Genomic DNA, 19,399 nt, shown 5'->3' on the forward strand with positions numbered 1-19,399 from the left:
GCGGAGAGTGGCTGCAAGGCCTGGGTGTGTGCCATATTGGAGATTAAAAAAAAAAATGCTTCTGTGTGTGGTGGGCGGGGCACTGGAAGCCAGCTGGGATTGGTCAGGGAGACGGATGGGCGGAGACTCACCGGGAGGCTGGAAGGCCGGCCCTGCATTGTGACATCATCGGTGCCGCTCTTGTTGGAAGCCATGGGTTGGTTGGAAGGAGGAGCGCTGGACTGGGAGCTGAAGGAGTCCTGGGACAGCTCCTAGAGAGGGGCACAAGGTATAAGCTGGAGCAGGGGTACAGGAACAGTCGCAAGTGCTTCCTACATTCATGCATATGTTTGACTGCAGCCCTCTAACACAGCCCCAGTGGGACACTGGGGACTGTTATTGCTGCGGGTGGGCTCGATCGAATCTTGTACCCAGATTTCCCACGATGCACTGCACACGAACCTTCTGAGTACTGGACGGAGGGGCAAGTTTTTACCTGGGGAGGAGGAGGGAACCGCTGGTAGGGAGACTGCTGCTGCTGCTGCTGCTGCGGGGGGGTCTGGGAGTAGGGCTGGACCTGGGGGGGCACGCCATGTCCCGGTGGCTGCTGGGCCTGGGGGCCACTCGTTTGGGGGGGCTGCTGCTGCTGCTGCTGCTGCTGTTGCTGCTGCTGCTGCTGCTGCTGCGGGGGCTGCTGCTGGCTGCCAGGCTGCTGCTGGCCGGGACCCGGGGTCTGGGGGTAGCTGGGCTGCGACTGCGGCCCCTGGGGGCCCTGGGAGCTCTGCTGGGGCGGCGGCTGGGCCGGGGGGACCTGCTGCTGTGAGAAGGGCGGCTGGGCGGACTGGGGCGGGGGCTGGGTGTAGGGAGGTTGGCCCTGGGACGGGCCCTGGGGCTGGGGGTAGCCTGACTGGGAAGAGTGGGTCTGCTGGGGGTAGGGGGCCTGGGGCCCCGGCTGGCCCGGCGGAGGCTGAGGGAAGGGCCCCTGCTGCTGGCTGCCGTGCGGAGGCTGCGACTGCTGGCTGTAGTAAGGGGCCTGGCTCTGCTGGCTGTAGCCCGGCGGGCCCTGCTGTCCGTACGCTGACATCTGCTGGGAGAGAGGGAGGGAGCGAGGTTAGGGGACAGCCCGGTGATAAATACCTCTTCACAAAAGTTCTGTCCATAAGAGGCACCATCATTATCATCATCACCATCATCATCATCATCACCATCATCATCATCATCACCATAACCATCATAACCACCACCACCATCATCATCATAACCATCAACGCCGTCACTACTAATATCATCACAACCATTAACACCGTAAGCATCAACACCACCACCATCATCACAATAATAATCAACACCATAACCATCATCACCATCACCGTCATAATTAACACCATCATCATCATAATCACCCTCATTTCATCACCATAAACACGACCATCACTATCATTATCACCACCTGTGCGGTGCCTGAGTGCGGGTCGAGTTGGGTTTTTACATGTGGCTTTTCATTAGCGTGTCAACAGTTATTACTTCCAGGCGAGGGAAGAAAAGGCAGGCTGACCTTTAAGAGCACTGCTCCAGCAACAGCAGAGAGAGGGGGAAAAAAAAAGCCCCACACGCGAAAGGCTGGTGGTGGGGATCTGAAAGGCAGAAGCACTTACCCTCTGAAGACAGGAACAAAAGAAAAAACGGCGCAGACAAAGGAAACCTTAACAATCAGAAGCAACGGGAGAGCATGTTTGGTAACACGGTCAAACGGGGAGAATTACCCTTTTTACTGCGTAATTCAAGGGCACAGTGCCCCAGCCTGCTATCAGAGCCAGCGCACGGTCACGCTGGGAGAGCTCCGAGAGGAGCAGACAGAGGAATTTTACCATGCCGCGGACTCCCCCCTCCCATCCCCACGCCCGCGAGCCGTGGAGACACCGGCGGTAATCCGAACCCTCGGTACCGCTGATCTCTGATCAGAGCTCCAGCAGCGGAACAGATCAGCGGCTGCGCCCTGCACCCTCACCCTCTGATCTGAGACCAGTACTGCCGGGCGATAAGGGAGCCAGGGAGTCTTTTGGAATGCGCAAGGCTCTGTATGATGTGCTGGAAGAACATGGGTTATTTGTAGACCTCCGGGCAGTGGGATACTGCCCAGACATAAGTCTGTGGCTGTCTACAGGAGCAAGGATTTTAAATCCTTTAGGACTGCCCTTTGATATAGGGAATAAAAAAAAAAAAACACACATTTCCTGGTATAGTCTGCAGTTGAAATGCACCTTCTTCAGACAGGAACTACTTCTGGCTAAATCTTTTGGCTAATACACTATTCTGAAGCATAAATTTGTGAAGCTTGTTTTTGCGTAGCGTAAAAGCTACAGAAGTTATTGCTTACTTTTGTGCAGAAAAGTGAGATCCTGTCAGACGACACTAGTCTTGCCATGGTTCGCATGGAGACTAATAACGCTAATAACCCTGGTGCAAATATTAAAATGTTCAACTGAGGCCTGCTAATACAAATACTGCTATATTCCACAATTTGCATGTCGCATCTCATTCTCACATTGGAATATTTCTCTGCTTTCTCTAAATGCAGACTTGCTGGAGTAATGTTGAGAATGTTTAATGCTTAATCTCATCGGAATTACTCAATTAAACTGCTATTAAATGGAGCTGACGGTAGCAAGCTAGATCATACTTGCTGCTATTTTTGTGCATTGCTGATGAACATAAAACCTTTACAGAATTTACTTTCTTTACACTGTTGTTCATTAAAAAAGAACTGACTGAAAGTACACCGATATTAGAAGAATTGATCTGACCTCAGACCTGTGAGCACACTTCTAACGCATCATTTTGAAACTCCCTCTCAAGAGCAGCTAGCTAACCAGCGAGCTGACTTACCTTTGCTTTCCAAATCAAATACTTACAAATAAATAAAAAATTCGCATAAGTTTACATCGCATAATCCTTTTCTATGAAAGCGTTTCCATGTATCAGTCAACCATCTGTTCTCTATCCAAAGTCTACCCAGCTAATTAGCCCAATGGCTGATGGTCATATACATATCATATACACATACATACATCTTTTCTTTGGAAAGGTAACTTGGCCAGCTAGTTAACAAATGCCTGCCACTGACTTGACTTCTTCTATAATATTACTAAGCCAGCTCGCCAGCATTTTCTTGCAGTGGTTTTGTTTTGTCTCGTTCACCAGATAAGATACCCGTTACCTGAGCTGGGGAAGCATTAAATCTGGAGAATGAAAACAGAAAACTGAATTAACGAGAAAAACAAAATAAACACTACAAGGGTCTCCTCATTCGCAAATCTGTGCACTCAATCCCGCTTCGAGAGGTTGCTGTGCAGCAAGAAAGCAGAGCCTTTGACAAAAGGACAGCCCAGTCAGGAGGTCTGCACGAACATGCAGGGACTGCACTTCAACGCTTGACGTTATTTAGCGCATCGCCCCACAATGGGAAAGTAATCAAATGCTGAAGCAGCCAGAGAGGGAAGCAATCATTTGTGGTCTCCACTGAGCCTTTGGGAAGACAGTGGGAGGGGATATTTTCCCGCCGTCCCGAAAGACGCCGGCGAGAGCCACACGCTGACTCCCAACGCATTGTTCCGCACAAAATCTGCGCGTGTCAACGGGGTATTTATTGATCCTGACATCATGTTCATTTCCCTCCCCTCGGTTAATGCGATTTAAGAGTTGGGTTTTGGCCGTGTACTTTCTGAAATATAATTATACAGTAGCAAGGTCAAATATTTACGGTGTGAAATTGAACATAATGGGGTGATCGGTGAAATACGACTCAAACACGGCACACATTTTTCCCCCTTCTCCCTGCGTGTATAATCGTTTGTGTGCAGTCCAGACCGTCTAATCTTGGCGAGCTGTCAGGAGATGCCGCAAAAAAAAAGAACAGTGAAGCGAGCCACAAATTTCACCCTGTGCAACTGGACGACATTAAACATTCCCCACACCACGTGCTAGGCTCCCTCTCCCTGGCAATTTGACAGGCTTTAATATCAAAGCCCAGACGTTGCGGCACCCAGGAAAGAAGCGGTTATGGAATGCTAAGAAACGCATCTCCGGGGCACTGGTGACATTAATAAAAAAAAAAAGATCTTCAGACCGGAGCTTAAACAAGTTCAGAGAGTTGTGTAAACAACCGTGGAGGATATGTGTTTATGCAGATGAGTTTTTTCGCTGTGTGAAGGCTGAGCTTTAGAGGTCTTCACAGGTTGACGTAATTATACCTGACCTGGGCCGAAATGGTCTGTTACTTACGCGATTATCGTAGACATGAACAAAACGATTTCCCACCATTGGCTGAATCAAAAACAAATTAGCGTCCTCCTTTAGACCTCCAGGGCAACCGTTTTCTCCTAACCATCATCCAAGACCCTGTCTCACACGCTACATAAGTGGTTTTCCTGGTCGTTTTTTTTTTTTCACGGTGATGTTCTCTGCTTTCCGGTTCAGCCCCGATGTCCTTTTCTACAGCCATCTAATACTGGTCCACTCAACACGCTACAACACTGGCATGTGCTTACTGCTGATGTTAGACAGCGATGTCCACGCCGACCTGACTGACGTGTCACAGTTTTGCACTGACGTGCAGCATAGTGCTAAAGAGCTGGGCTCGTAACCGCAGGGTTCCCAGTTCGATTCCCTGCCAACTCACTGCAGCTGCAGCCTTGACCAAGGTACTAAACCCACAACTGTGTCAGTAAATATGCAGCTGTACAAATGGACATCATGCAGAAAAATCACTCTGGATAACAGTGTATGTTAAATGACAATAATTGTAATGTGATGTAAAACCCAGAAGTGGTTTGCAGGTTGTCTGGTTGGGACCTACCCATGCCCCCCCCCCCCCAGCACGGTCCCATTTCCAGAGTGAGCGAGACGAAAGCGCCCCCTACTGACCTGCTGCCCGTACGGCATGCCCCCCATGGCCCCTGGGGTTCGGCTCTGCATGCCCATGGGGTATCTCTGCGGGCCGGGGGGGCCGTAGCCCTGGCCCGGGTACGAGGCCCCCTGCTGGGAGCCCGGCGGGGGCCCCGGCTGCTGCTGGGAGTAGGGGTTAGCGGCCCCGTAAGGCTGGCCCCTCATCTTCCCCATCTGGTCCATCGGGCTGGAGGGCTGTAACAGAGAGAGAGACAGACAGAGCTGGGGTTAGACCATCGGCACATTCCTGCGACACTGCAATCGCCCATACAAGCAAGCAATCGCGTATAATAAAACACTGTACCGCAGTGATTTCCCATGAAACCAATCAATCGCTTATAATCGAAGAATGTATCACGTCTCCAGTGATCATCCATAAAACCAATCAATCAATCACTTATAATCAGCGACTGTAAGCAAAGCAACAAACGCTCAACAATTAAATACGCTGAGCAGAAGTGACCTCTTAAGAATGACATTACGAGACAAGCAAGGCTGACCGCACTTCCAAAGGTCGCCAAGCGACGGTCGTCCCGGCGACACAGTCCCAAAAGCAGAGGAGCCCAGCCGATCCGCTGAGCCAGAGCTTTCCCACAAACGCCTCCATCGCTCCCGAAACGCACGGAGGGCCACCTCCGCCCTGACCGCAGCGTACAGCTGTGCCGTTATGGCCATGTGACCGAAGCAGGCACGCTCTGAAGCGTCTACACTCCGAAATGTTTACGCCACACCGTGGCGGAGCGCCCGAGGCCGCTACGCTTGCCCACGGGGGTGAGTGTTACTGTCTCCCCGTCATACTGCCTACAGCAGACCCCAGCCATCAATAAATAAACAGCGCAGTCATTTCCCGAACAGCACCTCAAAGTGATCAGGGCGGGAGGGAGAAGCTGTCAGACACGCGCTCCGTCTCCGCCCACAGGGGACGCAGGTAAATACTGGCGAAAAGGGAGAGAGTTCAGGCGAGGAAGTCAGCTTCTGCTTCCAGATACCCGAAAGCGAAAACAAAACGCCGCCGTTTTCCACGCCTCGCGTCTGACAGAACCGGCGCGCGACGCTTGGCAGGCACTAGCCGCGATCTGTAACTACAGCTTTCCAATATCTGAGCATGAACAAACAAGCGAGGGCGATGTGCGGGTCATGAACTCTCGCTGCCCCAGGAACAGGCCTGCCATTCAGAGGATATCGTTACGGGGAAAAGCTCGCCCATTATCACTGAGGGAGAAACCAGGGAAAGGATGCTCCTTTGAATTTTGTGACTTCTAGGAGGCTGTGCTGTTTCCATCAAGAGCAGTCACAAGCATTATAGAGGCAATTTTTCCTGCAATGCTCACATAAAATCAGACAGGCAAGTAGGGAAACCGACCTGCCAATGCACAGCAGTTTTTGCCATTCCAGGATTTAGAACAAGCAGGTTAGTACACCACTAAAAGCAGTTCCCACTCAGCACGCTAGCCTGCTTCTAGTAAAACCCGGTATGGCTCAAACTGCTATGGACCGGAAATGCCAGTTCCATCCCTGGAAGAGGATTCCAAGATGGAATGTGTTCCAGTCCAGTCCCTGGGTGCTCCTTCCACTCCAGAATCACAGAGCGCCCAGTTAAAGGGCTGAGCTCAACACTGATTCCAGATCTGTGTTTCTACTGTGAGCTGGAACGGAGAACTGTGGACTGCAACCCTGCATTTGCATGTGTGAAGCAACTCCAAAATCTCCCTCCCTGCCTTCTCAGCAATGCGGAACTTCCCAACACGAAAGCAGACACTTTCGCAGTGCCGTCCCCACCCACACAGGAAGAGAGAGGTTTTAACCGTTTCCCACGGTTATTAACCTGAATTTTACCTCGCTCAGCCTTCGTTAAGGAAGTCGACAACAGCGCTATTTATAACTCATCTCAAATGGAGGGCAGACTGCCGAAAATTTAACACATCCCAGCTGTACTCCTGTTTGAACCGCGGCCAGGCCTTTTTTTTTTTAATAAAGCAGTCTTGGCACTGAATGAATGACACCAGTGGAGAGAGAGGGGGTGGTGGTGAGGGAAGGGGGGGCGGGGGCAGGGAAACGGGATGCTGACCTCATGGCTGTTTGACAGCTCGGCTGTCTGAGTGAAAGAGCAGTGTGCGCACACACACACACACACACACACACACACACACACACACACACACACACACACACACACGTGCACACAGACAGACACACACTCACACACATATATCTGGATGTTTTCTCCTTTTCTTGTGCTGGCTCAATGCAGATAGGTGCGGCCCCAAAAGCCCTGTTCCTGGATCAGTTTTTTGCATACTAGCTAGGGAAGGGCTAAGGCTGGGAAAACTGATCCTGGGCTGGTTTCTGGAGACAGACAGTGAGATAAAGGGAAGGCCAGATCACGCTGACTGCCTCTGCCTGCCTGTCGCTATCAATCCAACATAGTTAGCCATGTCTTCCATTCTCACCTCTCCAATCACGGGCCGGTAATGGTTTCATTAGTCTCTGGGCAAGATGATATGCCTCAAGCCCTCTCAGGGCATTCATCTCTGATTGGCTGGGATGCTCCACACTCAAGGAGGAACAATCACTGAGCCTCAGATCTGCTCGTGCATCTCCCAGAATGCAGTGTGGCCTCCAGGTAGGCGAGGGCCAATCAGATGAGGGTGGGCGGGTGTGGTCATGTCAGCTCGGCAGAGACAGGGGGCGATCAGCTCTGTGAAGAGGTATCACTATAGCATCAGAATCCCTGATACCTCTGACTGGCAATTCAACAGCAAATTAGCCAGTCATACAGTGATGTGTGTGTGTGTGTGTGTGTGTGTGTGTGTGTGTGTGTGTGTGTGTGTGTGTGTGTGTGTGTGTGTGTATGGTGGGTCAGGGGTCACCAACCTCCCCTGCGTTTAGTTTTACTATTCTTATTTTTGGAGTACCATAAATGGACCAGTTTCATAAACATATGCCTCATCATTCATCATACTTTTTACATCATTCAACAGTGTACAAATTTAAGGCTACGAATACATAAATAACATGTTTTAAAAGCTTGCTTCGTTTGAAAAAAAGGTTGCTAGTGACAAGACAGACAAGACAGAAATGGTGCGGGCTGTCCATGTGCATAACATAGATCATTTATTCTGTGTACCAGCAATACCCCTCAACAAGGCATTTTAATTCTTGAGTAAAACTCCTGCCCCACACATGCAAGATGTGCACTCACACATAAGCATAAGCATATACAGACTCCAGAAGCTTTACAAGGTAAAAGCTGACTACTGCAAGGTTCCCCAAACAAACAATGTAAAATAAAAGAACCATAAGACTATCAGAACCAGAACACTGCACCAACATCTCCCGCTAGGCAAACCACCCAGCGAAGGAAACAACCCGAATACGCAGAGTAGCCATTTCAGGTACCCAGGATCATATGAACTGATAGGAGCTGAGCAGAGAGCTGTGGCTGCCACATCTCTCTCTCCATCCACAGCAGTCGCCTACCTCATAAGCTGCACTTTCTCCATTAAAAGCTGAAGAAAGAACTGGAATGTAAGATCAGACCAATTTCAAAAATCTTCTTTTTTTTTTTTTAGATTTTTAAATGTCACGAATTACATGGTATATTATGTTTCAGCTTATTCCCGAAAGGTTTCTGGGTTTCATTTCTGAAATGTAATTTCATTCCTTTTAATTTTCATTCTACTCTCATTTCATTTATTCTGCAAATTTGCTCATCTTCGACTTTCTCCACACGATTTAGAGTTTTCTGTCTGTCACAGAATGTAAGGACCATCTGTCTCAGGTACCAGTCTCCTGATTTACGCAGTTTTACCCTGACTTCTGCTCAGCTTTCACACATTAACCCCGGGGGGGACAGTCCTGATGCATGATAGTTAGAGCCATTCCAGGTTTTACAGGATGCTGGTTACTGTATGGTCAACAGGAAATTTCCATTCAGTACACAATAACCTGCTTCCAGTAAAACCTGGACTGGCTCAAACGGTTATGACCGGGAGTGCCATTTACATCCCTCTGGCCTCTGAAACAAAACTCCATCTTCCCCAGAGAGACTTCCTCACCCGAGCATCACCAACCGGTGAAATTTAATCCGAACACTTCCACGTTTCCCCTCTCAACGACCCGCTAGCATTCGCACGGCTCAGTTCGAGTTACGGGCCACGCCATCTCCAAATGCTGCGAGGCCCCGAGGATTCTGGGAAAGCATGTGAATACTGCGAGTGTTGGTGCTCCCTGCTGATGTCACACAGAGAGAGAAGCCCCGGCGCACACTTCGATATCGCCGGTCACAGTGTGCCGCCTCTGTTACGTCTTTCTCCATGGCTGACGGCACCGTCCCCCCGTCCCCCCCAACCCCCCCTCACCCCCCACCCCGGCGGCCCAATTTTCGCTTCGTAAGGGGAGCAGCTCAGGTCAAGCGCCGAGGTGGGACAGCCCCCATTAATAACCTGCTAACGAGTCCAAAACCAAGGGCCTGCACTCCAGGATCTCCTGGCACAACTCCACAGCCGTTCAACAAGACAGCGCAGCGATTTCAGACAAACACGTTCGTGTCACACAGACCTTCTACAGACGCACCGAGGACTGGCCGAAACAATTTACCGTTTCTTGTCTGCCAGTGTCTGATAATTAAAGGCGACTTTTTTTTCAGAATTACGCGGGGTTTCTTTCAGCTGTGTGAGAGAGGGTACTTTCCGTTTGACTTCCCCCAGCTATTTTGGACGCGCGCCCCCCCCTCGAGGCACTGAGCGACCCGCTGGGGACCGAGCCCTCTGTGCTCTGTGGGTACGACCCGAGCCGCAATTAATAACCCGCCGCCGCTGCTTTTCCCATGAGCACCGGGGTGTCCCCTCGCTCCCTCTGGCAGGAGGGACGAGTGCCCGCCCCCGTTCCAGGTGAGGACTCCCTGACTCCGCCCGCGTGGCCGGAGGGGCCCGGGGGCCCCAGCAGATGCCAGCACCGTGGCGTGCCGTGCCAGCCGGACCCTGGCATTGTGGTCTGCCCTCCGCCGCGATCTTGCATCACCGCGGCGGTGTACCCGGGCCCGGCCAACGTCCAGCCCCTCCGCTCACAGCCACAGACTGCAGAAGCTCTGAGGGCCAGCGGCTTCTCACTCTTCCACAGCCCGCCTGTCCATGCCATCCTCCTCCTCCATGAGCTCCACTCCATTTTATTTCCCTACCCGCCAACACCAGTGAGGGAATAAAGGCCCGTTCCAGCTATCCAAATGTCACCACACTAATGTATACATACACACATACATATCCCCACAAACAAACACACAACTACACACACGCTCACACACACACACACACACACAAACAACCAGTGCTACAGATGAGACACTGACACACACACAGCTGAAGGTAGAGCCCTGTGTTGAGCAGCTTTCGTTCAGTCAGAGTGAGATCAGAGATGCAGGGCAGGCGGCCGAGCTCTCCTCCCGTGGAACGCACTCTTTCCCTCGCTCTCCTCCCGTGGAATGCGCTCTTTCCCTCGCTCCCCTCCTCCCTCGTTCTCCTCCCGTGGAACGCGCTCTTTCCCCCGCTCCGTTTTCTGAATGGAATCTGCAAAGGTGGTAAACGCCTGCGGTTTGTAGGGCACGGCGAGGCTTGGCTCTCCTACAGCCAGCTGTCAGCATTACAGATGGCTGCTTATATAGGTAACGCTCCAGTTTCGCTAGCATAGACAGAGCGTACCACGAGCTGCATAACTCCCTCCGAACAGAGCCACCACCTCCCCCTCCAAAACACCCCCCCCAAAACAAAACAGCTTCTGTACCCCCCCGAAACCGAGCCGCTGCACCCCCTCCCCAAAACAAAGCCACCATACCCCTCCCCAAAAGAAAGCCCGCGTACCCCTCCCCAAAACAGAGCCACCGTACCCTCTACAAACAGCAATTACTGGATCTGAGGTCACATGAGAGAAGGAACCCCACCACTGTTCAAAACAGGGCCTCTGAGCTATCAATCAGCAACCAAGAGCAGGCAAAATATCAGCCGTCCAATTACATGACATGTACATGACCACTACATCACACTCCCAAACAGCAGAAGCTGACCGGAAGAGAGAGCTGATGGAGCTTACAGAGATACCTTTACAAAGAAGTCTGTTACAGAAAGGCTCATGTTTTAGGATGGATGAATTATATCTGATGTTATATCTGGGCAGCATTTTAGAAGAAAATGTGAACAATGTGTATCTGGTACGTGTGTGTGTGTGTGTGTGTGTGTGTGTGTGTGTGTATATGAGTGTGTATGAGTGTGTGTGCCCTGCTGTGGATAAGGGCTTGGAAGCGCTGGCTCTCCCTCCCTCCCTCCCTCCCTCCCTCTAATCAATCGCTGGAAGAAGGCCATCCCTGCCCTTTCCTACCCCTCCCTTTCCAAATAAACAAACAAACATAACCAGCACATGGCTAATCTGCATAAGAGAGCAGCACACAGCGCTCTTGGCAGAAAAGGTTCAGCTGGTTGGAATGTCTCACTGTGGTACCAGCGAGCGTGTATGGGGGGGGGGGAATGGGTGCTGGGCTGGGCTGAGCTGCTCGGGGGGGGTTGGAGTGTCGCCTGACGGCAGAGATAGCGCCGAGTCAGACAGATAGACTGGGGATGGCCGATAAACAGCGGCTGCCACTCCACCCCTGCACGCCAAACTCCACCATTCCGCAGCCAGGAGCCGGGGGTCAGGTCCATTCCCCACAATTCCGCATTCCAACTCGTTTCATCACAATGCCGTCCATTCCAACCGCAAGTCTGAATTCCAAACCACAATTCCAGTTCCAATTCCAGCCAATTCAAATATATTCCAGTTGAACAAAAACTGAAATCCAACTGCAGTTGTGGGAAAACACATTTAATTGTATTTAAGTCTAATTCATTCACATTTTGACTACCGGCACAGATTTTGCAGGCTATTCAGTTTCCTGTGAGAATCTTGTGTACTGAAATCTATTCAGCGCCTCTTTCAGTGAATATGCAAAAACCATTGGCCCTTCCGTTTTTTCATATAACACCCAGGAAAGATCATGCGCAAGTTTACACAAGGATATTTAGCGAAGCAACATAGTCTTTCATAGTTCAATTACCGTTTATACTTGTGTATTGCAATACATCGAATTAGTGTGTTTGTGAGCAATGTTCTGGGAGTGGGAAATGGGTGAGAATCTTGCTTTCAGTGAGCACTGACTTGCAGCATGCAACATTTTAATTGGGCTGAAGGTTTTTGGATTTCGGCACACACAGCTTTATCACAACGCTACTGAGTAGTTAAGATAAACATCTGATGAGAACTTTTTTTAAAAACGCACAGCAGTATTTAAATAAAACACACAAAAAGAACAGACGTCTACAGCAGAGTCCCCTGCACTCTAACCAAAGCACACGCATGTTCTTCCTGACCACAGCATCTCCCAGTCTCCTGTGGGATCACCTCAGAAACAGGTGCTGTTTTTGGCATATTTACATATGCGAAAGAGGCAAGATGCAGCATAAACGCAGACAGAGGCGAAGGCTGACATGGTGAGATCCACAGCACCAATGGGAGCGTTGCACGCACAGCCCCTGTCAGCGCGGCGGTTAACAGCACCCGCTCGGGGGAGATCCCCTGCACCCCCACAACGGCGGGGCGGAAACGCAGACTGTGCTTTCCTTTTGGGTCACTGTGGAAGCGTGTCGGGGACATCCTGAGGTGCAGGCTAAGGCTCCTCCCCCCTCCCCGAACACCTCACACAGACGTACCTGCATCTGAGCGGCGGGGGGGATGGAGGCTCGGACATGAAGCTGCTCTGGGTTCTCCGCCGGTTCTAGCAGCTAGCCTGTTCCTGAAAGGACCACACCCTGCTCCGCTAGAAGCCCGAGAGACAGTCTTACTAGTTAGCATCTTCAGATTCTTTATCAGACGATCCCGTGGTGCCAAATCCTACTGACTGGGGCCCCAGAGCGCCTCAATCAGCAAGGCGCTCACCTTGAGCGCAGGCCGAGCCTCACAGCCCGAGTTTGAGCCCAGCCATGTCAGGCAAAACTGACCAGGAGCCCACAGCGGAGGCACAGACTGGCTGGGACGTGGTGCGTCTGTCAGCAGGGCTTCCCCCCATCCCTCCACCCCCACACATCCTGCAACTCATTAGAATTACCAGGATATTTTCATATTAATTACTCGGGATAGCACTGAATCTCCAAAAAAAAAAAAAAATTTAAAATAAATGAATAAATAACGGATAAGTGCGGATTCGGCCCGTTCATCTCCAGCGCTCAGGAGCACCATGCGGTGGTGCACAGGGGCGCCATGCGGTGGTGCACAGGGGCGCCATGCGGCGGCGCACAGGAGCACCATGCGGCGGTGCACAGGGGCGCCATGCGGAGGTGCACAGGGGCGCCATGTGGCGGCGCACAGGAGCACCATGCGGCGGCGCACAGGGGCGCCATGCGGCGGCGCACAGGGGCCCTGCGCATTCCCTCAGACTCCTCATCCAGCGGGAGAAACCCCCTGCTGCTCTCAGCCTGGTCAGCACTGCATACAGTAAAAAAAAGTAAAGCTATTTTCTCCTCTCGCTCAGCTTTGTCTCGCAGCCAGTACACAAGATGACTGCACATCACTGTTCACTATGACACATGCACACACTCAAATACATTAAACAGGTTTTTAGACATTGATATTCACACCAGCAATCTTAACATATCAGAATTAAACAACATGATTGGCTGTGGGCCTAAACCCTAGAATTCATTCCAAAAGGCCAGAAAATTAGGCCATGCGATTTTATTCCAAGTAACTCCAACCTTTTTCCCCCACAAGTTGGTTTTTGTAAGTGACACAGGATTAAAACTGAATTCAATGCAAATTCTGCTGGTGTGCCAGAGCGCTCACACACTTCCTTGATCTCGCAGAGTTAATTTTCATTCCCGTCCTTATTGCCATTTCGCTTGTGCAGTTTCACTCGCACGAAAATGGAATGCGTTTAGACGTGGCGTTATCGTAATATATCCACTAAGCTATCTGCGCAAAAGGTTGTACTTCAAAGGGGGATATGCAATGGGTTTTTCTTTTTTCTCGAGCTTCACATTATTTATATGATAATAATAAGGAGAGCTACATTTCAAATTGATTCCAGGCTACACTTCCACAGTAGATTACACCATCCAGCCTAGTCTTGAAGCGAAAACGGGATAACAACAATCCCTGTGCGAAAAAAAGCTGAGCTAAAAATATTTTTTCAGAAAAGCAGGCATCGCTCCCACAGGCAATGTTTAAGAACCTGCTGTTATTCAAATATCTTGTCAGACGGGATGGAGCACTACCTGGCCAAAGCAGTGTGCCTACTCATTACGCATGCATGCATGCTAGGACATTTTCAGTTTCCTTACAAATGCAATACGCTTTGCAATACGCAATACGCTTATGGTACACACACACACACACAGACACACACACAGACACACACACACACACAAACACACGCAGGCGCACCTACACACAAACACCGCAAACACGCAGACAGAGAGACAGACACACACACACACACACACACACATACACACACACACACGCGTGCACAGGCGCACCCACACACAAACATCCCAACCCCAAACACGCAGACAGACAGACAGACAGACACAGACACATATACCCCAACCAGCACACATCCCAACCCCACATGCACACACACACGCACGCACGCACCCCCCCCTCTCTCTCTCTCTCTCTCTCTCGCTCTCACAAGCTAAGGATCCTGTATGGTTTTGAGTCAGCAGCTGGGTGTATGTTCCACAGTCTCTGAAGGAGGCAGGAGCAGTGAGCTGCTTGTGAATTCAAAGCGCCGCTCCGGTTGTCAGCGTGATGTCAGGTTGAGGGGGGAGAGGTGATTACACATTCCTCCTAACTGTAAGAGCGCTCGCCCTCTCTCTCCATCGCGGGGCGCGGGAAGTGGGGCGCGGGGCACGGGCACGCTGATCCGGGGAGAACGGCAGGCACCGGACTCCGCCTGTCAAAGTGTCAGTGCACCCCTGCTCACTGCAGAGTACCCCCTCTCTCTCAGCCCGCCCTTCACAGCCGCGATGCCGAGGAAAGTCAAAAGGGCCGGCGGTCTTCACCTGAAACACCCCTGCAAAAATGCACGCGGTGTACTGCAAAAGGATGTGGTACACACTCAGACAAAGCACACGCACATGTGCCTGAGCAAATCAAGCCTGAATTCAACTTCACATTCAGATCCTGAAGATTTTTTTTTTGGGGGGGGGGGCAAACAGATACTTTGCATTGCACACACTGATGCTTAAGCACAGTAACAAAAACAGAAAAAGGATGCAGGAAAAAAAAACAGGCAAAACTGATCTATTATTGGGGTAAACCATGTCAAACATCGCGCAGAGTTTCTCCACCGAACAAAATGTTTAGTCTGGGGCCCGAGTGGCCAGAACAGAGGCAAGTATAGCAAAGCGGGTGGGGGGGTGTGCGCGCGGTGGGGTGGGTGGGTGTGCGTGTGTGTGTGCGTGCGTGGTGGGGCGGGGGTGAGGTGTGTGTGTGTGTGTGTGCGTGTGTGTGTGTGTGTGTGTGTGTGTGCGTGCGCGCGCATGGGGGGGGGATAACAAGGCTCTGCTGAAGTCTTCAGAAGCAGAGCGCGAGCGGGTTTAATGACAAGCCCGCGCTCCCGGAGGACTGCTTTTGAAACGCGGCTTCAAAACGTGCGGCGGGTCTTTGTGAGCAGGTGCTCTGCTGAACAATGGCGCGGTGGCGGAGGAGCTCGGCCCGCCGGGGGAGGCTGCATCGCGGTGCTCAGCCCATGAAAGGGGCCCCCGCGCCGCCGCGCATCTCTGATCGACCCCCCCCCACCCCCTTCCCAAAACAAACACGCAAAACGCGAGCGGATGCAGCGGCTTCAAAGGGCCCGCGTCGCAGGCAGAGGGAGGGAGAGAGGGAGGGAGCGTGCGTGTGTGTGTGTGCGCGCATGCGTGCGTGTGTGTGTGTCTGTGTGTGTCTGTGTGTGCATGTGCGTGGGAGTGTGTGCATGCGCATGTGTGTGTGTGTGTGTGTGTGTGTACCGGCTCCCAGGAAATCACAAGCTCACTGGGCGGAAGAGGAACGCTCCCGAACACTTCAAGGTCACGGGCGGGCGGCCGAAAGCGGCAGACGGGCGGGAGGGGCGGCGTTCTGACGGGACACTGGGCTGTCTGGCGTGCCATGGAGCGGGAGGAGCGGGCACGCGTTCGAGCTCTCGCATGGCTGTTCTGAGAGGTGAAATGTAAAATTAAAAGCAAAACACACGCTGAAAAACCCTGGAGATTTGAGAGTTCTGCTCCAGCAGAAATTGCTCTTTTGGAACGGTTGAGTAAACAACCGCGGGCACCTGCTCCACGCAGTAACGTTCTCTGCTGGTGACGGTGGGGGCGGCACTCTAACGCCCAAAACGCAGAGTCACCGCAGCCGTAAAGCACATGGTAACCAGCCCCTAAAGCTGCCCACCTGCAAAACCATCCTCACTCCTTACACTAAGTCCAAGCATCAAGAACAACAAACAACCTTCGCTGAGGCTCAATGCATATTATAGCTATCTAGCAAAAAAAAAAAAAACATGATGCTTAATTTCATCATTTTAATGACATCCTCATCTTAATAATAATTTTCAAAAAAGGTTTTTAGTGTATAAATAGTAGGTTCATGTTATGGGACTAGACAACTGTCTTAGCATAAATTGTGCCAGCGTTGCTTTTGAACCTCAAAAGATGGTGGCCTGTAACTCCAATGTCAAATGCAACCACTCAATACAGTTAACAAATAGAGATAAGCAGACCAGGGTTAGAATTAGAGGACCGCTCAGGTGCAAAACATATCTAGACATGTGTATAAACCAATAGCTGAGACCAACTAACATTTAAAGGTCAAATCTGCCAAACAAGCCACTTTTCACACTACAAGTCCCATAATGCACCACAACTGGACACACAACAATTGGAGGATAGGCGGATTTCCACTGCTGCCACACAAGCTGTTGTTCTGCCACAGTAAGCCAATAGCTCGAATAGATCAAACCCAGACCGTTAGGCTCAACACACACTCAGAACAAGCACTTTAGCTGACTGGGCCACTCAGGAGCCAATCAGGAGCCCTGAAATCAAACTCTCCGAGTTACAGATCTCTCACACATAATATCAACAGGACCCGAGACCGCTGTGCAGACTCACTCAGCACTTCAGAGCCAGTCACTCAACCAGGGACTCATGCATTTGATGTGTACTGAACAAAGCATCATTTGACAGACACTGTAATCCAGAGAAATTTACAAGCCCGTCGTGGCAAGACGCACACAGTGCGTAATCTTAAGCGCTTTAAAACCTAACAGCACTGAACGAGGTGTAGACTTTGGACCAGCTTTTTATTTATTTATTTTTTTTTATTCCGGGTAAAGTTTTAAAGAGCAGGGTTTATGTCCGAGAAACACCAAACAAACAGACCCGCTGCAGTCTTCCAAACCCTGACCAACCACCGAGAGCCCCTCTTGGGGAAAGGAGATGCAAAAAGCCGCCCGCACTTCCTGCGCGGCTCCCGACACGGCAGCGGAGTGACTGCCGGAGCTGCAAATTTCAGCACAGTTACAGTTACCGCTTATGCAAATCGCAGGGCTGGAGACGAGCTCAGCAACTGACAGGCATCAGCGCTGCACCTTCTACACAAGCTTCCAGATGGGACCGGTCAGGGCCAAAGCCAAAAACTCATTTACCCTTTCAACAGAAAGACAGACATTTCCCACCCAGGTTTATACAGGTTTTTTTTCCCCCCACCAACTGCCAAAAACCAAATAGGGCAGGCTACAGTTTTATCATTAATATGCAAAAGGTCTGCGACCGGGTGCTGGAGATGACTGGCATAGCCCAGTTCAGTTCCTCTTTGCCACAAGCATCACTTTTTACTCCAACGGAAATCATCAGAGCCTATTGCCACGCTGAGCAAAGTCATACTCTGCGCTTGGGTGTAACGGACCACAGTTACTTTAGTACGCATCAGAGATGTTTTTTGCTCAAATACCAGAATAAATTTTTTACTCACAGGGTGTTCCAAGTTCCAGGTACCCTAAGCTATATATTGCAGTGAAGACTTTTTTTTTTATTTTTTATTTTTTTACACAGTTGACACAAATGGAATATACTCAGGGTTTAACAAGTAATTTTTTCAGATGCAAGGGCAAGTCTTGCGATCCATGAAGCAAGATGGCAATCAACAGGCTATTATTGTGTGCAAAGCCCCTCTACATATCACAAAACAACATATATATCTATAAATATTTGTATATGTAAATGCAGTCCAACTTCACCACCAGCACACAAAGTCCTGTTCCCTCCTCTGGACCAAGCCAAGAGGCAAAACATGGACAACCGAGTCTGTCTCTGATCTGACTGCTTTATCCAACGCTACGTACAGGTGATATTTTTAATGTTACCACACACACTTATATTTACAGGAGCAATTCGGCTTCGATGGCACAAAAGCGTGGCATCAGGTGGCACAGGTGTTCGACCTGGGAATCAAGCCTGCAACCCAGCTCCACAGCCACGACAGCACACTACCATCCCTCGAACTCTTGCTATATTACATGTGATATTGTCTTTAATAGTTTTTTCATGAGACCCTCCAGTTGCAGACATCCCTGCTAATTGGAGAACCTGAGAATGGTGTATGGTTCCGATAATGAACTTGTGCACACAGAGGAATCTGTTTACAACGCAAAACAGCCACATCTTCAGCACAAAAAGCAAAGTAATAAGGAAACAAACAAGTGATTAATACGGATAATTATGTAATGACGCTGTAAGTAGGTGTAATTGTAATATCTGGAATATATGTGAGAGCGTGGGTTGGCGCGGTGCTCTGCTCGAGTCTCTGAGACCAGTCAGCGCTGCCTGGCGCCAGTACCTGAAACCGTGAATCACAAATCTATGAATGGAGGGGGGCCTCCTGGCCCAAGAACAGAAGGCAGAAAATCTTCAATTTACCATCAAAGCTGAACTCAACACTGTGAAACGCCAAGTCTGTTTTTAAAGAAATTAGACAACTTAATCAAATCAGATCAGATAATGAGAAAGATCAATCAGGCTCACTGAATAGAGGCTAAGCGGGCCAAACGACCCCGGTGCTGACAGACAACTAATGCCGTGCACTCTTCTGGAAACTGCATTCGGTAGCTTGGTATTCTGAAAGATCCGACGGGCGCAGGAACATGGGGTTTTGAATGCGTTCACTGTATGAAGTGCAGGTGGAAAGTCCTTTCAGACTCAGAGCCCCGCTGTGAAGTGTCCCATTTCCTCCGTCTCGTGCTGTTAAAGGGGGGATCCTCCCTCTCACTCCTGCAAGAGTCCGAGTCCCCCACACACCCATGCGTTAGTCTGCTACCGCCAACCGGCTTCTCCCAGTCTGAATGTTCTGTCGCTCAATGCGTGAGGAGAGGCCCGATATGGCTGTCCTTGACAAAAAGGCAGAGTTCCAGCGTCTA

At 50.6% G+C, this 19,399-nt stretch overlaps 1 protein-coding gene across 1 annotated transcript in view; it reads right to left on the reverse strand.

Annotated features, from left to right (window-relative positions):
- The window catches only part of arid1aa (AT rich interactive domain 1Aa (SWI-like)), a 67,177-nt gene that overhangs the window by 33,456 nt on the left and 14,322 nt on the right, over positions 1 to 19,399 (reverse strand). The window contains exons 2-4 of the mRNA XM_036538081.1: positions 4,903 to 5,118; positions 476 to 1,063; positions 132 to 251 (exon numbers count right to left, since the gene is read on the reverse strand). Of these exons, the coding sequence (XP_036393974.1) occupies positions 132 to 251; positions 476 to 1,063; positions 4,903 to 5,118 (924 nt within the window). The remainder of the gene's footprint in view (positions 1 to 131; positions 252 to 475; positions 1,064 to 4,902; positions 5,119 to 19,399) is intronic.

This window comes from Megalops cyprinoides, chromosome 10 (assembly GCF_013368585.1).
Source record: "Megalops cyprinoides isolate fMegCyp1 chromosome 10, fMegCyp1.pri, whole genome shotgun sequence".
NCBI classification, from domain to species: Eukaryota; Metazoa; Chordata; class Actinopteri; order Elopiformes; family Megalopidae; genus Megalops; species Megalops cyprinoides.